At 37.3% G+C, this 20166-nt stretch overlaps 1 protein-coding gene across 3 annotated transcripts in view; it reads left to right on the forward strand.

Moving 5' to 3' along the window:
• KCND2 (potassium voltage-gated channel subfamily D member 2) overlaps positions 1-20166 on the forward strand; it is a 257736-nt gene that overhangs the window by 231287 nt on the left and 6283 nt on the right. For all 3 annotated transcript variants that reach the window (XM_088523860.1, XM_010228716.2, XM_088523848.1), the window contains 3 exons: positions 10647-10809; positions 18240-18338; positions 19912-20007. In XM_088523860.1, the coding sequence (XP_088379986.1) occupies positions 10647-10809; positions 18240-18338; positions 19912-20007 (358 nt within the window). The remainder of the gene's footprint in view (positions 1-10646; positions 10810-18239; positions 18339-19911; positions 20008-20166) is intronic.

Consider the following 20166-nt stretch of genomic DNA (forward strand, 5'->3'; position numbering starts at 1 on the left):
TCATAGATATCTTGTCTCAAACACTTTCTAAATAGAAAGGCAGGAAAAAAACATATAAAACAGGACAGGAAAGTGCTGAATTTCAGAGGCAAACTAAGAGTAGAAATTCTCAGAAAAATTACTGCTGTAACCACCAGCTAGGAAAGGACACTAAGATGTTGGGTTTTGGTAAGTCTTCTAATGCACAAAATTTCACATTACTGGCTTAAAAGGAAGGTTCTTAATCTTATCTAAGTACACATATGTATGTGTATATTTATATAAAAATGTACTTTTCTACAGATACTTTTGGATATAATCTACAATTTTTGGATATAATTGATTTAGACTTAGGAGAAAATTTTTAAACCGTAGTATAGAATATTTGGCAGGGATCCATAGAGAGTTAGCCGAGTAAAAGTATCATACTGATAAAAAACATCCTCTGGTTTTCACAATTTTGCCTGAAGGAACATAAAAATAGTCCTGGTCCATCAGTGCTAGTGTTAGCAAGCAAAAAATCAGCTTGGTCTAGCTGCCCAGTGCTGTACATAAATAAAATGTCCTGTATTCAAGGAGGTGAAAATCTTTGAAGTAAAACAAATAACAGGGAGAAGGTTGGTGAAAGTGAAGTTCTACGTGTTTTTAAAGAGAAGAAAATAAATCTGTTTATTACTTCAAGAACAACTATTGCAATATTTGTCCATACAAAACACTGTTATTATAATATATTAAACTCCAGTGCTAACTATATTGGGATATTTTTAAGCTCCAAGTCATGCAAAAGGCTGCACACAGACGTTTTGCATACCTGGTACTCCTTAGTACTGTTGTGGAAAGCAGGACAAGGAGTTCCAAGTTTGCTGAAAGTCATCCCTATTTCTTTGAATGCCAGTTAGAGCACTGAACAGCATTAACGCCAGCAGTGGATAAAACCTTGGTCACTGTGATATTTAGCCGGACACAGGAGCAGCTGGATTTGATTCCTAAATGAAATCAGCTCTCTGCTCTTAGTTCAGTGCCCAGTAGCTGTCACAAAAATGGCATGGCTGTCTTTGTAAACAGCACAGTGCATTTCGAATGTTTATGCATCTTACACTTGGAGCAGTGTGATCTGACGACTAGTATATAGCCAAGAAAAATTTAGGAATGGACTGGCAAATCAAAGCTTTGTTTTGATTTTGTTGCTATTCAACGTATATATTGCATGTGAAAAGAAATCTTCAGGCAAAAGGCAAAAATAATTACATAAAATTACATAAAATGTCCAGCAATATTTCTGGGACAAAACATGAGCAATGAACACAGACTATATCTAATTACACCACTAATCTGAAAATGCTGCCCTCATCTGCAGTGAGGCAAGGCAGCACAACAAAAAAAAATACCCTCAGACTTCAGAAAAGCTCCCCTTGATTAGCTGAACCCTAATTTTTGTCATTACTATTTCACTAGGCAATGTGTTCCCAGGAGAAGGCAGAAAAGTGTGATTTTTGCATTCTCCCTTGTGCTCCTGTGGTATGTGAGGTGAATGAGGAGCATGCATCAGAGCCAGGGAAGGGACATGGGCTGCGTGTAGCAGCTGCTCTTTGGAGTTGTGTCTAGGTAGAATGGGCATCAAACCTTAATCCATTCTGCAAGGAAGTAACTGAGCCTGGAACTGGAGTCTCTTTACAGACAACTTTGAATAAAACTCACATCACTCTCATTTGCTACCTGTGCAATGTGGAGAGGCTCTGACCAGAATCACATTTTGAGTCATTGGGCATCTTTTGTGCCTAATTTTTAGTGTGAAGAGTGGCTAGAGAATGTGGCTTTTTAATGTGAAGAGTGGTATTCTTGAGTGCAGGGCTTATTTATATCCTGATGTTGTTCATGTTACTTACAGTTAATGTCTCAAATAAAAAAGAAAGAACAAAGGAAAAAAATATTGAAAAAAAATCATAAAACAAAAGCAAACAAAAAAAAATGAGAAAGAAAGCATTTCTTTTAACCTAACAACCTAAATATTGTTACAATGATCTAGGAGTGCACTTTCTGTCTGTGGTTAGCATGAATGATGAGTGGAATTCCAGGGAGCCATGCCATCTTAGAGACTGTTTTTATTGAGATTATGTCATGACAGTCATGAAAATTTGCCCGAAGACCAGCAGCTCTGTTCCTTGTGTCAGTGATAAGAGATCTGAGAAGTAGGACAAATGTTACCAATTTCCAACAAGAAAGCTTTGGACAGAGAAATAACATCAGTTATAGCAGTGGTTCATTGTCCAAGCTGGCACTAGGAAAAAAAAAAAAAAAAACTATTCTGAACTTGTCTGTATTTCTGCTTTGAGCACTGTGTGCAGTTATGTTCCCCTTTTCTTGTAAATAATATAAAAGAATTGGAGAAGGTTCAGCAAAGGGCAAAAGGCATGACCACATATAGGGAATTGTTTCTGTAATAGCAGATTGGGACTTGTCAGTCTGAACAAAAAATAGGGTAGATATGTGTGGACTTGTGAGCAGAATGAAGAGAGTAGCTGGAGATTGCGTACACACTGCTTCTTCAAACAGAAGTACTGGTGGGCATCATCCAAAGACACAAAAGGAGGGTCAAAAGGAGACTGAACAGTCAAAAGGAGACTGTGCTGTCGAACAGACCTGTGAATACCAAACCATCCTGAGAATGCTAAAAGTGTGCTTGGATTCAGGGGGACAAAATAAAGTCCATGGAAGTACAGGCCCCTAAGGTAGAAAAACTATAGAAAACTTATAAATGTCTCAAGAAATTGCAAAATATTAATGGTTGGATGCTGAAAGAACATTCAAAAATATTTGTCAATATTTGTTTACCTTATTCTTTCTACTTCCTATATATTTGATTAAGGTTCAGTTCTGCAGATTAAGTACTGGATAACTGAAGCTTTGGTCTGACTTATTATGGGTATTTTTACACTAATTACCAAATTTTGAAAGAGGTTCATCCTGTGATGCTCATCCTATGTAAATATGTGCATATTTGTGTCTTGACTAAATTTGGGTCTTGACTAAATAAAGCCATTGGTTTTTAGCTACAAAGACCCTGGAACATTTTTTTTCTTAGAAAAGTAAGAAACTGGGAATTACATGGAAAGTGCAGAGAAAGAGAGATTGTCCACGAATCATTTATATATGATATATATATTTTTTCCTTTGAGCTACAGTTGGCTTCATAGAATAAAATGGAAAAGGGAATATCTACAGCAGGCCCCAATAGATGCAAAATATCTGAGTGATAGAAGAAAATTGTATTCTTGTAGCTCCTGTAATTGTTTGTATTATCTTATGAATAATTAACCAGCAAGCATTTATTCTCTGCTTATCACCATCTATCTCAAAGTCTTGAAATATATACAACAAAATAATATATACATTCAGTCATTTTTATTTATCTCTTTCTCTGCACTGCACTATCTTAATTGAATGAAAACAAAGAGTTAGCTTTGACTTATTTTTCCAAATCTAGCACTGGATCATTTTATATTCACATGCAATATTATCTTAAAAATGGAATTAGCTCCTAAACAGCAGCTTAGATTCTCTTTAAATTATAAATGTACAGGTTGCATCCTGAGGCCAACGTAAGTGAAATGCACCTGCTTATTTAGAGTTCTACTTAAAGTTATTACCGATAATATTTTCAATTATCTGTTGTTGGATACAGTGCAGAAATAAATAACTAATTAGTGTCAGCTTGCCAGCATTTAGTCACCAAGGAGCTTGGAAGCTCTAGGGAACAGCTTTATAGCAATTTACAGCAACCTACCCCCTCCCTTAGACAAGGACACTGTTTTGCAATTGTCGTATATAATATGATGCCTTTATAAAACTGCTTTATATTTTGCAGTTCTTCTACTGTCAAAACATTTCTGTTCGGCGCTGAGAGCTTTTTTGCAACTGGTCTCAAAATTAAAGTATTTAAGTCATATTTGCTCCCTCATAGCATATCTGGTAAGTAGGTGCCAGCAGTGCCCCACACCTGGCACATGCAGCACACAGTGGGGCAAGAGCAGCTGCACTTGCCACAGAAACCCCTCACCACGAGGCAGGCTATGGGAAAGGTCCCTTTGCCTGCAAACTCTTTAGAAAAAACAGCCTCTTTTCTCCCAGAAGTGTGGAAATGGCCAGTGCATTGTAGGCATCACAGGGATGTAGGGAGTAAAGTTTAGGGAGGACAGTTTGTGAATTTTACATCAAGGATGGTTTCCTAGTTACATCCTTTTTCTCATTCATGAAAACTATATGGAAAGTATCTATTCAAAAATGTTGCCTTTTCCTAAGAACAAACTTGCTCAAATTATTATTTTTTTGCCTGAACTGAAAAAAAAAAATAGAAATGCCAGAAGGATTTCTGTGTAACTGTTAATGTAGCTTTCAGGAGGCAGCTGCACCATAGCTCTGGTAATTTGAATAGCCACCATAAAACATTAACTAGACATCATACTTCTGTGATGCTCTGCAGCAGTTCAGGAGCAGTTAGAATATTTTTTTCACTATGGAGCAAGGGAGGGATGACAGCAAGCATTTTTTAACATTTCATATTGAACGTTTTATTCTACGGCACATGAAAGCACAATGAATTGGATGATCTGAATCCCTATGCTGACGGCCAGCAAGCAGAGCATCGCTATTGTCTTTTTGTCTTTTAACCTTCGCAAGGAAAAATTCCCTTTTTCTGACCTCTAAATACCAAAACTTGCCTTTAAATCTGTTTAAGCCTCTTGGCTGAAAGCCTTGGTGCACTCACAAAAAAAGCCCTGGATTCCTTTTAGACACCTTGTATTTTGGAAAGTGCTAACTCAGCTGGGTGCAGGGGCAAAAAAACCCCCTGCTATTATACAGCAAAACAGGTTTGACTGTTTTACACTACAGCCTAGGAAGGACGACGGACACTGCTCACCTTGAGAAGTGGATGTGTTTTTCATCATTCATGAGTGATTATTCTGACTAGTGCTTGGAGCAGCACTAAGGGACTCCAGAGGGGACCACGTCCATCGCTACTCAGCAGAAGAGAAGAGAGGGCCTTTCAAAGCAGTTAATGCAGTGAGAAAAAAAATGGTTGTAATTCCATACAGAATCTCCCTAGTTTGGAATAAAATTTGGAATAATGCCTATAATGTGCTGCTTCTCATACCCACAGAAATATTTTGTTCTACTAGAAATTACTTTTCTATGATCGTTAAGCTACTTTAAAAGCTAGATAAGGATTCATCATGATTATTGTTAGTGTCAGAGAGGCTAGGAACCACTTTCTCTGGCTGACTGTGCCTGACTGTGCCTGGCTGCATATATAGGGTGATGAGCAGTGGCGTGAACTTCCTTGGGGGTCTCTATAAGGCAGCTCTGGGGCTCTCCACGTGCTTCTGCAGAGCAGGACGTTCCTGTCAGCCAAGGGGAGGGACAAGGGGCAGATCCGTCATCCCCCACGGAAGGTAACACAGCAACGTGGTCATCACCAGCTTGGTGAAGAGGTGACGAGGCAGGACAACTTTCCCAGACATGCAAAGCATGACCAGGAAAACTAGCTGGCCTGAATTAAAATTCTCCTACCATCCTGTTAATGAACTCCAGTATAAAAAGCTTGAACTCTGCTGTCCTCCATTTGTGAAAAAATGGCCAGGACATTGTTTAATTGTTTAATTTTTACAGATTTTGTACTCCTATCATTGTATTGAATTGTACATTGCATTATTGGTCAGAAATTCCCTTTCTTCTAAAATGAATACTGCCAAGCTAATTTTAATGACCTCTCATTTATTTTACAAGTCCGTTATTTTGTGGTATTTTTTACATGTTTGAAAATGTGAATATTACTAGCTTTTCCTTTTTAGCGAACAAGATGGAAACAGGTAACAGACCTCTATCGGCATGGGACTTTAAAGAGAATGTAAATGAATTCAAAGGAAGAAAGAGAGCACATGTATTTGTAACATATACATTAAAAAAAAAAAAGGCATTTATATTTATTTTTAATGGTGTTTATGCCCTCTAGTGGTAGAAAACGTTATTACAGCTATATTTGCGGAGTACTGACTTTTTTTCTTTAATGTATGCTTCAGTATCAACTGTGTCATCTTTATGGAAGTGCTGCCTTTATTCCTACTATGTATGTCCTATAAAATGTGATTTTGGCTTTGGGGTCCTTTTTAGGATATTATATTTGAAGTAATATGCATTTTCTTAGCTCAACACACATACACATGGTGCATGCACACACACATGCTGCTAAGCAAAAACATCTGTGAGTCATTATTTTACTTTCAAAAATACACTTGCTTCATATTTGAAAAAAATATATTTTTCTGATCAAAGATACAAATAGAATTGAAATGAGCATCATTGCCCCTCACATTCATTTAGAATATTAAAGAAAAGTCCATCAATGTTCATATGAAGAAGAATGGTCAAAAAAAACCCTGACTTGATTCGATTATAATTCAGACCAATATCTGAGGTCTTCTGCCTTAGATTCATCAAAACAAAAGTCTTCATTAGATTTAGGAATAATTAAAAATCCCACAATGCCGCGCATATGGTCTCTGTTGTCTGAGATTTCGTGACATTAGATATATTCCATTCATTAGTCAGGATAGCAAAATCACTTCAGTAGGTGGATATCAATGGATGAATTTTGATGACCTCATAGGTCACAAAATGTAAACACAAATACATTCATATTTCCAAGGTCCTGTAACAGCCTAGCCTTTTGTGTGCTTTACAAGCTGCCTTTCCCCCAAATCTGTCATGCAAAGCTATAAGAAGTCCTGCCCATGTTCCTCAGACCGGTATTCTGAAAGATCCAGTGTTCTTTTCCTTCTCTCGCAGTGAGAAGTCAAACATGACCCTGTTGAATGCTAAAAAAAAACACACCTGTCATTAAATCCCTCCTCTTGCAGGTCCCTGTTAGTGAACATAGGCCACCTACTCGCAGAATGAAAGCAGTACCACCACTGGCAAGCCTGGCTTGTCCTTGTTCCGGAAAAACAAGGCACTGCTTTGATCATGTAGTTTCTGACTTGTGATTTGATTGACACGTCTCCTTTTCATTTGCCTTTCCTGGTTAATGAAACAGATTATATGCCATTGATAAGAGGGACTGGTGTTAAAACACCTTTTCTTCACTCACCCGCAACATGCAATATTGTGATGTCACCTTTGATGTTACAAAATTAGATTGTCAGTACAAATAATACAGACCCAAACACTAACCTGAACTTAGCCCACAAGAATAGACAAATGTGGAACTCACTATAAAGCTATAAAAAGACTTCAGCTGGAAGAAAACAGGCAGAGGAGAATAAGCTTGTGGTTACAGTCTAAGTAACAAGGAGACAACTAGGGCAGGCATAAAACCTTGAAATAGGTCTCTTTTGAAAAGTTACTCTGTGAAAATTGCTTAATGAGATTTCATATTTATTGTGTCTCCATGACAGAAGAGATCAGATTTTCTGCAGAAATCAAAATTTGTTTTAGAGATCAAGTATAATTCTTCCACTTTGAAATGAAAGCACTGCCAAGCTACCCTTGCCATCTGAAAATGGAGTTACATTCTTTTCTTGTTCAGACTTTCCTAGGATGAGAGTAATAATAGATGGGTAAAGAGAGAAGTTTTTCTTTCATTTTATGCTACCAGCTCCACTGATGGTAGCAAATACGTTTCTCAGTCTGTGCAGGAACCCTAATTTATTGATAGCCTTATTTTTTCTGATCTTAATCTCATTTAAACTTTTCCATCACAGTGTTCATCAACAGGACAATATCTAATGATATTAGAGTTCTTAATAATAGGAAGGATGTTATTCACACTAAACAATGGACAAAAACGAATCACATTTGGGAACTGACATGTTTTAAAGCTTATTCAAGATGAAATGGAAAAATGATCAAACACACGTTGTTTCAGAGAAAGCAATAAAAAATTATGGAAAGTATCCACCTGTCACTTTGAAAACATGGAGAAAAATATACTTCATATACTAAACAACTCTATTTTTTTTGGTTTTTTTTCATAGTACTGTAATACTGTGAAAAGACATCTCTCTATTTCACTAGGTAGTTCCAAACTCATACATACTGAAACATTAAAATGGATCAGCTATTAGTTCCTATCATCACTTCTAAAACATCAGTCTGTGGTAGGTTCATATAATTATAATGCCACATTGTCAATAGGATGAAATATATCCCTGAGCAACTTCAAAGTAAATGAATTAGAAATGTCTTCTGCCTACAGTAGCCATTGGTGACAATTCAACGTTATATGGATTCATCAGTTTTGTATTGGAAGTGATAATTTTAGGTATATAAATATAGGTTTAGGACTAATACAAGAAATGTGTTCTAGTAGTGCTAGGTGTGTGTAAATATTGCATTAAGTTGTAGTAGTATCAGGTGTATGTAAACATATATTGTCTTTTAAATGGCTTGTTGATGATATATTTTGCTTTTATTTTAAGAAAAGGCTCAGATCGTATCAGAATAGATTAAGTAGAATAGTAGCTGTTATTGTAAAACAATAACAACTACTGGAGATTTGATCCTAGGACTTATCCTACCCTAAGCAAGAATCATGTCACCCAGCACACTACGTAACAAGTGTTCACAGCCAAGTTGTCACTGGCGTTGGGCAGCCACTTCCATCAAGCCAGCCACATGCACTTCCCCTTGCTCTTCTCCAACCCTAAGCTCAGGGCTAGGTTTGCCTCTTGGCCTGAAATCTGAGCGTTGAGAGTCCCACTCATCAAAGGGACCCTGAAAAGTTATGTATGCATTTCCCTGCCCAAAGAAAGAACAGTTGGGCATGAGCCATTCCCAACTGTTTCTAGTCAGCTCTGTGTTGAGGAAGCAACAAAATTATCTAGCTGGTGCAGTGAAAATGTTAATATGATGGGAAGTATGAATTCTAGTATTTTTCTAATTTTACACATGCTGTAATTGAGACCATCTATATGAATTTTTTATAAGATGGATTTTATTTCATAATGTCTTTTTATCCATTTCTGCATGTCACAAAATCAGCAATTAACAGTATTTGAATTTTGAATAAGTGGAGGATGTTACTAGTGCAAATATTGATGTGTTTTTTTCCATTAATATTTTGCACTAGGATATGCCTTGTAAAGCAATGGAATGTGCAGGGGGTTTTTGTTGTTGTTTTGATTTTTTTGTAATGTAACCCCGGTCAATACTCGAAGACTTGACCATCTTTATTATTTCTGCCTGGATTGTCACATTTTGAATCTTGCCATTAAACAAACACCTCTTATGTTACACAACTCGAACAATTCATCTTCCTGTTGATACATGACGTCTCATTGCTAGAAGTTGTTGTCAAACTCCTTACAGTTTCTCAGTAGTCTGATATACTTGTCTCTTTAGTTCTCTTCCTAGAGATTAGGTGCAGAATGTGTGCTTTAAAGATGCTGCCAATCTTCTCTACTATCTTTCTAATTCCTACTGAACAAACAGGTTTAATTTTCATGATATCACTTTCTAAATGGTGCAGTTATATTCCTTACCTTATCTTATGTTAAACAGCTTGTAAATTCTTTGCAGTTGAGAATGTGTCATCATTAAATGATTTATAAACTCTTGAAATAGAGATTGTGTCACCTCTCTGTTCACAAGCATACTAGATAAAATTACATGATACACCAATATTTAATAATAACTTAAAATCCATTGAAGTTAAAAGCAGAAAGGTACTTGAAGTAATTTAACTTTTTATTAAACTCTGTAGTATGTAATTACATACTTGTTCTGTAGAGTACGGCAGTCTGCAGACTGCAGAACAGATACTTCCTGATAAACTGTCATTGGAATGCCTCTATATGCTACTCAGCATCACTGTGTTCCTTCTAGCTGTACAGAGAAATATCCAAGGTCATAAAAAGGCAGTAGGTTCAAGCTCTGGTAATTCTGAACACTGTTAGGATTTGTAGATAGAACTCTTTTGGTTGCTTACTTGGGTCTTGAGTTTGTTGGGGAATTTTTTTGAGTCAGTGAAAAAAATATTTGATCCTTCAAATCATAGAAAAGTTGGTTGGAAGGAATTGCAGGAATTCAGCTAGCCTGACTTCCCACTCAAAGAAGGACTCCCAATAACACTACACCAGGTTAGCCATGTCTAGGCAAGTTTTGAAAATCTCTAAGGATAGAAATTCCACTATCTTTTAGTCCTGTTCCAATTATGTGCTGCTTTCCTAAATTAAAGTACTCACTAAATGGTGAAGCAATAGATTATTCAGCTTGATATCTAACTTACCAAGTGGTCTCCCTAGGATCTTGCCAGAGTCACTGAAAAGTGATGAGTTCTTCTAAAGAGTAAAAAGCTCAGGGACTTTTCTTCATTAGTACATTTTTACATTAGTACAGACTCTCTGTGTCTCTGCCTGAGAAGACTAGAGAAGGTAAAATAAAGACACAGTCAGTCTGATGGACAGAATACCCACCATTAGCTTGAAACGAAAAATGCGTGTGTACATAGCACTGGGCATGCAGTATATGTGTGGACAGGTGTATAAGGTATTATTTACCTATATAAGCATAAAGGATTATTTGCAAGATGAGTTTATGTAATTAGTACAACTTGAAATTCAACACTTCAGAAGAGTTTTATCTTTTCTAACATTTTGTTTCCTTTTACCTAGGTATGGCGACATGGTGCCGAAGACAATAGCTGGCAAGATTTTTGGTTCAATATGCTCTCTGAGTGGGGTCTTGGTCATTGCTTTGCCTGTTCCTGTAATTGTCTCCAACTTCAGCCGTATCTACCACCAGAACCAACGAGCAGACAAGCGCAGGGCACAAAAGGTGAACTCCTATCTCTCTCTTCCTCTTGTGTTGTTGAGCAGTAGATAAAAGATAATATTTTAGATGCTGTGTGTCCTGAAAATGTATATTTTTAACAAAACTATTATATGCATACGCTACATGACTAGTGTCAGCCTCAGATGTAGATGTTATAATGTTTTAATGAAGAAAATGGTTCATTTTTCTTCTACCTCAAAAGCACACCTCCGTTATGATGGTACTTCATTGTACTTGCAGAGTCAGACTAGATCCAGCATTTTCAGACAATAGCTGCAGCCTCATCTACTGAAGATATTTTCTGTATTTTTTCAGACAGACTTTCTTTCCTCCAGAGATTTCTGAGGAAAAACAAAATCTAATCATTATTTCTAATGTCTGTCTTAACTGTCTGTTTCACTTAGTCCATGTGTTTAACTACCAGATTCAATCTCCAGGGGATCTGATTATGGGGGACCTTGTTTCCTCACCTCAGTTTTGATTAAAATACTTCAGAAAAAGAGCTTAATCAGGAAAAGACAAAAGCAAAAGTCTATTTCTTTGACTTAGTGAGTATCTCACTAGGAGGATATCAAGTCCTGTGACAACATACTTTCCCTCCCTGCCCCATCTGGGCAAGGTGACGAGCTAGGAAGAACTGTATGGAACCTAGGAAGAACAGAAAAGATGCAGCCAAACCTCAGCACTCACCTTTCCTTGCCAAAATACCAACCACTGCCCACTTCGCCCAGCCCTCTAGTGGGAAACAGGTCAGATAGCACCTGAACCCCTGATAATGGTGGGACTTGGGATACAGCAGACATTACTAGGGTCAAGGTGTCATGCCACTTGATTTGTGTGTGTGGTTCCATGGCCTCTCTTTACCGTTAAGGTGACCTTGATTCTGTCTAAACTTCAGGAATTCTTCATCCCTCTGTGAGCTCAGATCCTGTCTCTCCAGCAATGAGCAGGCTATGACCGTGGAAGACGCACATAGACAAGGGGCACACAACTCACAACAGGGTGTCTACTCATACTGGCGAAGCGCTTGGACTGGATGAGCAAAATGATTGTGTTTTCTTTCTGGCGACCTTTTTGACCAGATTCCTCCATACAGAGGAACAGAAATAAATGTATAGAATGAAACCATTCCTGCAGTGCTTTAGAATCAGGCCTTCAGGGGTACATGGCCAAGAAATTCAGAAATAGGCCTGAGCTGAAGATATTGTACTCCCACCCACAAGATAGCCACATCTTGGAAGGATGCTGACAGATGAGAAAAGTCACCATAACAAAAATTGCCAATAACACAGAAATGCAGTGCCTTTCTTGTTGCAGACACTTGAAATTCTAATGTCAAATAAAGGTTGCTTCAATGATACAGACATGATATCTCACCTATTCACTAGTTCTACATATCCTTTTTGCATTTTATTTTGTCCCATGTGTTAGCAGATAACTGTATTTTCCTGCCTCCTGCAACTGAAAAATTCAGAAAATACACTACTTTTACACCACATTCTTTTGTACAGAATTTTTTCAATTCTGTTTATGTAATCGCAGAAGAGAACAAAAGAATAGTATCCATCAAAAACAACACAGTGCTTCTTTACATTGCCTCCAAGTACTGTGATAGCCATGGATAACGGATCTGTTTGATCCCAGCAATCAATGTGTCTGAGCTTTTATAATAACTGGAAAGAAGGGAACCAGACAGAAACTCTCTTGCTGCATGTTGTAAAACCATATTTTATAAGTCTGTTTGCACTTACAGTGAGAACAAGATGGACACTAAAAAATTTCTTGCAAAAATTAGATCTGCAGAGGGTCTCATAGTCTTCCTGCATAAAACTGACTGAGCTAATAACTGACTTTTTCTCATCCCAGAACAGTGAGTTCATCATACATTAAAAACTGGAATATGAAGTGATGAAATCAGTCTTACAAGGTGTCTTTTCCTGTATTTCTCAAAGCAATGCACAGTTAGGATGAAAGATAACCATGTTTATGCTTGGAGAAAATGGCTTTGATTTCTGCTTAACTTGTCACTGGATATGTCTGCTCCATAGATATCTCCTATTGCAAACTTAACTTTCTATCTCCATCTAAAACGAGTTACAGGATGAAGTAATTGGAAATGATTTGTGAAATGATTAAAAAAGTCAATGTTAATGAAAAAAAAGTCCATGAGAAGGACCTCTTGGCTCAGTCCATATGTAGCAATGTGTAGCTGTATAAGAATATTCAAACAAAAAGATCAAATCCTTGAAGTTCTAAGTTCCTGCCTCTTTGAAGACAATGCTTGGAAGACAGAGATTTTTATTTATAATATATCTCATTTCGAGTATATTTTAAAAGATGGTCCTTCTTCCAATCATGGAATTACGTTGCCATAAAAGGAATACTGTAGTATGTCTACGGACATCAGCATAAAGAACAGTCATCTATGCTTATTTTATCATTCAGTAAGGTAAAATGATTTGACCTACTCTGTCAATAAATAAATCACCCCAAGTAGACATGGAAATTAACATTCAGGAAAGAATTAATTATGCTTTTTAGTGTTGCTATGATCCTTCCTCAAGCGGATATATCACAATGGAGAAGACTATCCTGAAAAAACCTGTTTCCAGAGTTTTCCTCAGCTAGTCCACTGGGTAGCTACATACATACATACATGCATACATACTACCCACTTGGACTGGGCTTTTGGTCACAAAATAGCATCTTGGCTGCAGAGTCCGATCCCACATATTGCAACACTTTTGACATGATAATCTTGTCCCTGAATGGAGCATCTCTTGCTGGATTTACTCCCTGTTTTCCATCCAGCCATTTTTTCTGCATATTTTGGAGACAGGAGTCTTCTATCCTCTTGGTCAAGAAATCCTAAGGACAAATGCATCTGTTCATTATTGTTCATTTCCTGATAACTGGAGGACCCTTAATTTCAGTTGCCCAAGCACTATCTCCCTAGAATGAGTTTTCATGGTGCCTCAAGAGATTTAGGTCAAACATTCAAACAACTATCAGCTCCAAAACCTGACTTAATGCATAAAATTAATCTTTCATGTGATTATGACCTTTTACCCATATAGAAAGTATATCCTTAAGATTGACTGATCTCTGGTTTTGTTGGGGATTTTTTTTTCTGGTGAGGGGGGATATGTTTTGTTATATTTTACTTACTGATTGTACTTGAGGTATTCGTCAGGATAAACTAAATAGGATATTAAGCTCATTTGGGCTGCAGAAATATAATTAACAGAATTTAGTCAAGATTTTTGAATGCAACACAAAAAGCATGTAAAGCTTGTGTTTACAAAGCAATAATGTGAATATATTGTGAGAAAGACAATAAGAACTTTATTTAATTTCACATCCATTCATGTACAAACAGCACTTTCTACTGCAAGTTGGCATATTATAAATTATTGTCAGCTAACCTAAATTAAATTATTTGCAATTACTGAAAATTAGCAGAACAAAGCCTGAAATGTGGGAGTGATTTTTCACTTGAAAGCAAACATATAGGATGAACTTATGAAAGACCAAACCAAACCAAACCAATTTACCAATGTAAACTCAATGTGACTAATATTTAGACCATTTTGTCCATGGCTCTAAGAGTCACACAAAGACTGTGAAAGAATTTTTGTCTTTTATTTTTAGAAAATTACATAAAAAATCAACAAACATCAGGTAAGTAACTAACACATTTTCAGTGTCATATGAAGGAAGTTAAGTAGCCTGGGGAGGAGCAGCAGAAGGGAATAGGGGCTACTAGGTACTAAACCATAGAGACAAGCTTCTTGCATAACAAACTGAAGAGAGGCTCCTGCCAAAACTGATTCCTGGAAGCTCACAAAGCTTTGTCTTGAGATGAAGAAACCTATCTCTTACCACAGCTAGACTGCTGAAGGAATCTTGAGTGCCGAAAGTTAGATTGTATAAATGCCCCCTGTTTGCGCACGTTCATACATTTGTCGCTATTTAAAACCTTGTTAATGAATGTGAATGTTTTTCTTTTTATCTGATAGAATTAGTAGTAACTGACCACCAGTTGTTTTCCTTTTTAAGGTTTTTGTCATAAACAAACATGAATATGAGGTTTTTTTTGTGTTGCTGCAACCTGCAATTGCAGACAAGACCCCACCTCTAACTAAATTTGAAGTTAGAAAAAAAAATAAAGCATTTAAAAGAGTTGTGCAGTAAAAATGCAAGAACTTGAAATAATCTTTAATTTTTCGAGAAGATTCCAGATGGGATGTTCATGCATGATCATTCCATCAGGATAACTAAAAGAGCTTTATTTCAGCTGTATTGTTTTTTTTTCCTAGAAGCAGTAAAAAATACTGAAACCAAGTTCTAACAAACATCCAATGGCTTAGAGCAAAGAAGACAACATACTGCAGAAGAATTCATCCTTTCTTCTTCTGCAGGCTATCACATGAAAGGAGAAAGCGTGGACTTTTCAGTGAAAGGGGCAGTTATCCCTCATATTCTGTTGGACATGAAAGAAAATGCAGTTCACAGACAAAAGAAAGACACTATTCTTGTGTAATCACAGTGCTCCTGATGTCTTCACATCATTTTTGTGTCCTTCATGGGAGTTCAATCCCCAGTGCACAGCCTTTAAAATCTTGTAGCCAACACAAGGTTTTAATGATTCCTTGATTGGAAATATGGGGAGTTGCTGGACAACATACACTAAACCAGTTTAAACCAGGTGGAAGCACTAAAGAAGAATTTTGTCATATAACAGATTTGTGAATAGTTCCAGTATTTTCTGAAAGCTGAAGTATAAGTCGAGAAGCCGCAATATCTGGTTCCTGCCTTAATAATAGATCTATTGTCCTCCCTGTGGTAAATGATGTAAATTCGTGCCATCTTAATGAGTCCCAGCTAGAAAGATGTAAGCTATTAGTTTCCACCTCACAAAAGCTTTCTAAGACTCAGTAAATTCATATTCACAAAGCAATTTGAAATTTTCATATGGAAAGTACAGCTTAGCATTATACTCTTATAGCACATCTATTAAGATAGTCTGATGAACTGATTTATTTTTTATATTTATTAAATTGTGCTGCACTATAATTATTACTTCTGCCATTAGAAGAGAGAATGAATATGAATGGCTAAAAGAAAAAAGCATAACTAATGTATGTAAAATGTTTGCTCATTAAATTTAATGAATTTTCCTACATAAAAGCACACTGAAAACATTGGAGCTAAAGAAATTTTTGTGACTGAAGTCAGTTATTTATGGGACTCTATATTGCCTCCTTCGACAGCCTTTCTAAAGCATCTTGAGTTTCTAATGCTAATCAGTATTGTCCAGAGAAATTTTTAATATATTTATAAACATAACCCTGTATATATATTTTGTCTTATGACTGAATTCTGTGGTGCTGTTAAAGCTCTTCTCCTAACCTTCATCATTTCCTATTAGAGTTGCTTCTGTGGAGTTTCACACTGAATATAATGTGTTTTCTGTCAGCCTTAGGGAGTTTTAATTTTTGGTCCTGAACACTTGGTCCTGACCATTCCATTGGCCTCAGATGCCCCCATCAAAGAGCACTGCTGAGCCCGGGGCTCGGAGCTGTGAGCCATTTTCCAGCTCTGCAGGACTCCCCTTCTGCAGGTGCATTGAGTAGCTCCCTGCAGGATGCAGGACTGCCTGGGTGCTGTCCAGCTGGGAGTCATCAGAAAGAAAGCCATGACTGAAAGAGCTATTTATTCCCAATGCAGTCTCCAGGGTCCCCACAAGAGTAGAGTGACAGAGCGTGTGTCAGGGGAGCCGCAGTTGTTATTTCAGTGGTAACAGGAGAAGGGGAAATGGGAACTTAGCTGCGCAGCTGCAGAGTGCAGGGGATATAAACAATAACCAGGACAGTTCATTCCTTATCGCTATGATAGTTATTTTACAATTCTAGCTGGAAAGGCTATGTACGCTGAGGAAGACGGGAAAGCAAAATGTTAATCTAATATGGTTGATATAGCAAAAAAAAAAAAATAAAAATAAAAAAAGATGCTCTTGAGTATCTTGACTTTAACAATGCAAATATGCACAGTATTATCCTATCTTCTTTTGGAACAATTAAATGATAATAAATATACAACATATAGGTCAGATTCTATATATGTTTGCTTTTAAGTGTCATGACTTTCTTGGCTCCTTGTTGAGGACACTCTTTTGCACTGTGAGTGCAAAGAAGCGTGGTGTTGAGTCATTCCTCATAGTCAGTTAATTATTAATCATGCCAGAGAGATTTGCTGGCTGCAGTAACCAGCCTGCTTCTCTCTATGATTAGTGCTCAGGGATTCTCAATCATTCCATCATGAAAATTAATGCCACAAAAATTGGGGGTAGGGAGGAGAAATGTGTTCCCTTCATTTTCTGAAAATATCAGCTGAGTAACTATCAGGTATAATATCCTAATTATTATATCAACTCTTTTTTTTCCAAGTTTTCCACTCGTCTCTCCTATTATGCCTCAGTAGAAGTCATTCAGCTCCAGTTGCTGCTTTGCACTTGACATTAAGAATCAAAAGCTACCACAGACTCTCTCTGATGTACAAGGAACAGCTAAAAAAGTTTTTAAACCAAGGTGCCATTCTAGAAATCCTATACATTTTTGTTTTCCATAATGTTGGTCTAGAGTAGAGAGGATTATTTTCCCCTTCATATCCTACCTTAATGCTGGCTTCTAACTGCTCTATAGAATTCAGGAATTAAAAGCATTCTTCGCTTACAAGTCACCATCTCCTCTGAGATGGAAGCCACCTACGCAAACAAGAAACCTCACCTGAGAAATCTCTAATCTCATCTCTATCTCTTCCAGCAATTTGATGCTGACATTCTCCAGAAAAAAAAAAAAAATGAGATTATGGTCAGATGTGACAGTTATGTGACCAGATATGACCAATAGTGGCAAGTATTAAGTCTGATTATGAAAGCAAACATGAAGAAGTAAAAAGGCTTTTAAAAGGCCAGGCAGATGTTCAGGAGCTTAGACAGAAGCTGGTGTGCAAAGATCTATCATGCTCCCTTATGCAAACAATCAGAATGCTCTGAGAAACCTTGGAAGCTCACAGAAGTTGAAACATTACATTTTTCTGATCCATTTTTCCTCTTTAGAGGGATTATCACTGCAAGAGCAGTTGAGATGGAAGCCGTGTTCCTGATCCATGAGGGACAACAGCACAATTGCAGCCACACACAGAAAAGAGGCACTTCCATGCTGATCTGTTATCCCTTCTCCAAAATCACTGTTCATACTAGCTGATGTAAATGAATAAAAAACTTCAGTGCCATTTGTATTTTAAATGGAAAAACAACTATGATTTGCTCCACCTAGAGGACAATATAATCCATCCTATCCTTTCAGTTTCAGATAAACAGCATAATGCAGGTATCGGTGACAATATTCCTTTTTGTCTCCTTTATGCAGAAAGCCAGACTTGCTCGAATTCGTGCAGCAAAGAGTGGGAGTGCTAATGCCTACATGCAGAGCAAACGAAATGGCTTACTGAGTAACCAGTTGCAGCAGGTAATATTTTTATATAATCCACTTCCACAGTAACAGCTTAATAATAGTACAGCAGTACTTTATTCTATTTATCACCAGGACAAGTTAACTTGGGTCTTTAGCCAGTATTATCTTCAGATTAAGGAAGAATGAATTGGACAATTATTATTGTTATTAAAGGAAGCTGGTGAATATTGATGATGAGATATTAAAAAATGAGGGAAGTGGCTAAAGAGAAATGCTGGATTCAAATGTAACCCACATTACTAGGGGGAGATCCCATGACAGATTTCATTAAGACAGGATGCAGTGTTTGTGTTTTAGAGACATAAGCAGCTTTCACCTCGTTTGGCTTGGCGCAGCTAAAATGCGGGTGACAAAGTCTGGGTATCCCCCTCCCATCATCTCTGAGAGAAAAAGGTAACTCCAGAGCACCATGGGCAGACTTTGCAGAGAAAGAAATGTTCCCTGGAAAGAACCTGCTTCTCTCTGAAGAGAGTCACAGTGATTAGTTCAAATGTTGGTGTCTCTATCAGAGATATTTAATGTCACCCAGGCACCTTCCCCCTATGGGCGCCCCAGATGCAGAGTTGGGAGCTTGAAACTGGGAATGGGGTCCCCCAACAATCCCACAGTTCCACAAGATGCCTGGAGACAGCGTCGTGACCACTCAGAGCTAGGTGGGAGTAGGACTGAAGACAGTGTTTCTTAATCCCTCCACTTTATGTGATTTAGGCAGTTTGCTAAGGAGTACAGGGAAGCTTCCATTTCTCTATTTCCTTTCTGTTTAAAAAGTGTTAAAAATCTTAACATATAGCCAGAAGGGGAGGAAGTGGCTGCCCAGTTTGCATGAAAGCCTGTTAACCAGAACACCCATCTCCTCCTCTGCTTGAAAAATTCGAATCCTCCAACTAAAGAGATACCAAATAGCTTAATTGCCATGCAGATTTCAAACATCCTAATGTTGAACTGCAAACTTTCCTATTATGCCACTTCCTCCCTTATTTAGTTTGCTACTTTCCATTGAACAATTATGAAAGCGATTAATAAACAGTGGAGGCTTTCTACTTAATTCTTTATTCTGTGTCAGTAACATCTGCTCTACGCTTTCCGAACTCAGCAGATTGGGATCACTGACATGAATTTTTGTGTAAGCAGCAATACCACAAATTCTTCAGCACTGTGAAATGATCCCAGGAGGGCAACTACATTTAATTTCCTTCAAATGAGGCACATTCTCAGGAAAAAAAAAGCATCTCCCTGTCACTTATATTTATGATATCTTAAAGTATGCATTGATTCAACATTCAAAGCTTGCATGTTGATTGCACTCATGAATTGCACTAATCCGTCTATACACAAAAGACCCAAGAAGGAAATATCTAAAAGGAGTGCAAAGGAAGGACAGAAAATATTTTGATTAAAAAATGAACAAGCAAAGGAGTAATCATGTCCAAAATAATTGGGGTTATACCATGTAGATGAAGTATTGCAGTTATGCTACAGTACACAATCCAGATTAGTTCTGATCAAATATTTGGATAAGAGCCCTCTTGTTCAGAAATGAGAATAATACAGTTCTATGTATTAACAGCCCTCCAGTGAAGAAGAACAGGCCTTTGTTAGCAAATCTGGCTCTTCCTTTGAAACACAGCACCACCACCTGCTTCACTGCCTGGAAAAAACCACGGTAAGAAAATGGAATTTAGGGGAAAAGATTTCTAACATCACTCTAATTCTGGATGTTTTCAGTGTTTATTCTAATTTACAAACCTTTACATGACAGATGTTAGCTAGGAAGAAAGTCTATTTTACCTTATTTCAAATCATTATATCCAATGCATGGAAA

The sequence above is a fragment of the Tinamus guttatus genome, unplaced genomic scaffold (assembly GCF_059628265.1).
Source record: "Tinamus guttatus ecotype Peru unplaced genomic scaffold, ASM5962826v1 Tinamus_guttatus_pri_ptg000018l, whole genome shotgun sequence".
NCBI lineage: Eukaryota > Metazoa > Chordata > Aves > Tinamiformes > Tinamidae > Tinamus > Tinamus guttatus.